Raw genomic sequence first — 2,592 nt, 5'->3', positions numbered from 1 at the left:
ACACACACACACAAATCTGAATACATACACATATACATATACAAATCCTTAAATAATGGACACACACACATTCATTGTTTAACAATTATTTTAATAATATCTGTATATGTGTGTGTGTGTCTGTGTGGTCCTGGTATTCCCTACGTTTTGTGGACCAAATGTCCCCACAAGGATTGTAATGTAATACCAGTAAATTTTTACCTTGTGGGGACATTTTTTTGTCCCCATGAGGAAGCAAGCCTATAAATCATACTGAATGATCTTTCTTGAACATCTAAAACGTTTGTGTGAGGTGTAGGTTTAAGGTAGGGTTAGAAATACAGTTTGTACAGTATAAAAAAAACATTACAACTATGGAATGTATCAATAAAACATGGAAACCCCATATGTGTGTGTGTGTGTGTGTGTGTGTGTGTGTGTGTGTGTGTGTGTGTGTGGGACAAGCGAATATAATGTGAATAAACTTCCATGATGAACATATTTTTAGTTTATGGTCCTATGAAAAACGGCATGATATAATATTACTATATATTATACATGTTATACACTTTTTTAACACTCACTTTCTTGATATTCACATTGATTTACTTTTTTGAGTCAATTAATCAAAACTTTTATCAAATATTTTGTTAGCAGTTTTTCAAAAAGCTCTAAAGATTTCTTTTCTCTTGCGTCATATTAGACCTTTTTTTTTTTAAAGACGAAACCTTTTCAGTGAATTTCAATTTGTGTGTGTTTATGTTCGTCCAGCAGAGGGAGACATCACACTACTTACTCTAATGTGTGCCATGAACTTTACTAGTTTCGGTGAACATTATAATTTTTGTGCGAATTGTTTATTCATTTAATACAGTATAATACATACTTATAATCTACATAAGTAACAACACAAATTTAGTTAACAGGTTTTAATATGTCGTTTTACATCGATGTTTTTCTTTCTCGTTTTTCCTCTGACAGCTGTCAGCGATTCATCAATCAATAATCAAAAGCACCCAACCAATTAAACACTCAACCAGGTTTATGGTATGGAGTGGAGATGCAGTTAGTGCAGGGGTAGGCAAGTTCGGTCCTAGAGAGCCGCAGTCCTGCAGAGTTCAGCTCCAACCCTGAAAAAAAAACCTCACCTGCCTATACCCTATCCTGAAGACATTGATTAGCTTGTTCAGGTGTTTGATTAGGTTTGGAGCTGAACTCTGCAGGACTGCGGCTCTCTAGGACCGAACTTGCCTACCCCTGAGTTAGTGTGATCTGTTTGTGCCTCAGAAATGTCTAACGCAGAAGTCAGTGCTTCCCGGCTTTTGTCATTTAATCAGATGTATAGTTATGAAAAGCGACTACAGATGTTTTCTGAGTGGCCTTTTCGAGAAGATTGCCAGTGCACACCAGAGTTGGTGAGTGTGTAAGTGGAAAAAAAGAGAGAAATAGGCTAATAATAAACAACACTGTTTTGAGTACAGGCACTGTTACAAATCCACTGCTGCTTTAATTAAAAGGAGTAATGAAGATCCACTGAATCCTCTCTATTCTCTTCAGATGGCCAAGGCAGGTTTTGTGCACTGTCCTAGTGAGAATGAGCCAGACGTAGCCTGCTGTTTCTACTGTCTCAGAGAGCTGGAGGGCTGGGAGCCAGAAGACAACCCCTGGTGAGCTCCTGAAGCACACCTTTATAATCTATGGCCATTGTTTTTCTGAGCACACCTCTTATTGTCTATTTCTCTATGTTGCTAAACCTGAGATTGTAACAGCTGACTTTGGGTGGAAAAGGGGAGAAGTTTTCACCACTTTTATTGACTGTCCTTTCATTAAGGTCCGAACATGCCAAGCGTTCCCCCAATTGTGCCTTTCTTCATATGAAAAAGACGTTTGACGAACTCACAGCCATTGAGTATTTTCAGCTGGAACAGGAGCGGCTTCGCATCTACATTGTGTGAATGCGTTCGTGGTGTACTTTTTAATATTGTTTTACACGCATGTGTGTGTACACACACACACACACACATATAATAGTCTACCAGCATAATATTGCATGTTCATTACTTATGGTTATGTTTTTTTGGTACTAATAATAAAATGTATATGTATTAATTTAACTGATTTCCCCCTCAGAGGAAGATGGGTCACAGGAAGATAGCCTTCTTTCGTGATGAGGTGGAGGCCACTAGCAAAAATCTGAGAGCTCTAATTTGATATCTAGTGATGTTAAATTATTTAATGGTACACTGTTTTTGAACTTAACACCAATAAATTAAATGTTTTTTTATGTTCCATCCACATAATTGAATTAATTAATTAAAACAAAATTTTTTGCCACTGATGCCTACAGCTTTGGACTCTTTTGAAGCCGTTTGTTTGGACCACGTGGTGGCAATGTGTGAATTGGGAAGCATTCCTGTACCTCCTTTAACTCCACCTACAGTATCTGTAAATTATGACCACAGGTTTTAGTGGTTTAATAAAACATAAGTATTCAACACTATTCTAGCTATGTAGCTCAACTTGCCTCTTTTTCTCTTTTGTGAGACCTTCTTCCATCCAAACTTGACCCTGGGCAGATGGCCCTAAGACCCTCCCTCTCAATACCAACTGTTG

The 2,592-nt window shown here is 37.7% G+C and overlaps 1 protein-coding gene across 2 annotated transcripts; it reads left to right on the top strand.

Moving 5' to 3' along the window:
- The first annotated feature begins 1,195 nt into the window (after positions 1-1,195).
- Positions 1,196-2,592, top strand: birc5b (baculoviral IAP repeat containing 5b). Of its 2 annotated transcripts, XM_016495842.1 has the most exons (5): positions 1,196-1,394; positions 1,537-1,646; positions 1,811-1,928; positions 2,110-2,217; positions 2,327-2,592. In XM_016495842.1, exons 1-4 carry the CDS (start codon positions 1,269-1,271, stop codon positions 2,188-2,190), a joined length of 435 nt encoding a protein of 144 aa, XP_016351328.1. In that variant the 5' UTR covers positions 1,196-1,268; the 3' UTR covers positions 2,191-2,217; positions 2,327-2,592. The 2 variants fall into 2 exon arrangements, with proteins under 2 accessions (XP_016351328.1, XP_016351327.1); XM_016495841.1 differs by lacking the exon at positions 2,327-2,592 and having other exon boundaries at positions 2,110-2,274.

Source organism: Sinocyclocheilus anshuiensis, unplaced genomic scaffold (genome assembly GCF_001515605.1).
Source record: "Sinocyclocheilus anshuiensis isolate Anshui unplaced genomic scaffold, SAMN03320099.WGS_v1.1 scaffold234, whole genome shotgun sequence".
Taxonomy (NCBI): Eukaryota; Metazoa; Chordata; class Actinopteri; order Cypriniformes; family Cyprinidae; genus Sinocyclocheilus; species Sinocyclocheilus anshuiensis.
The sequence above is the reverse complement of the archived record's forward strand: the minus strand, read 5'-3'. Positions and strand labels throughout refer to the sequence as shown.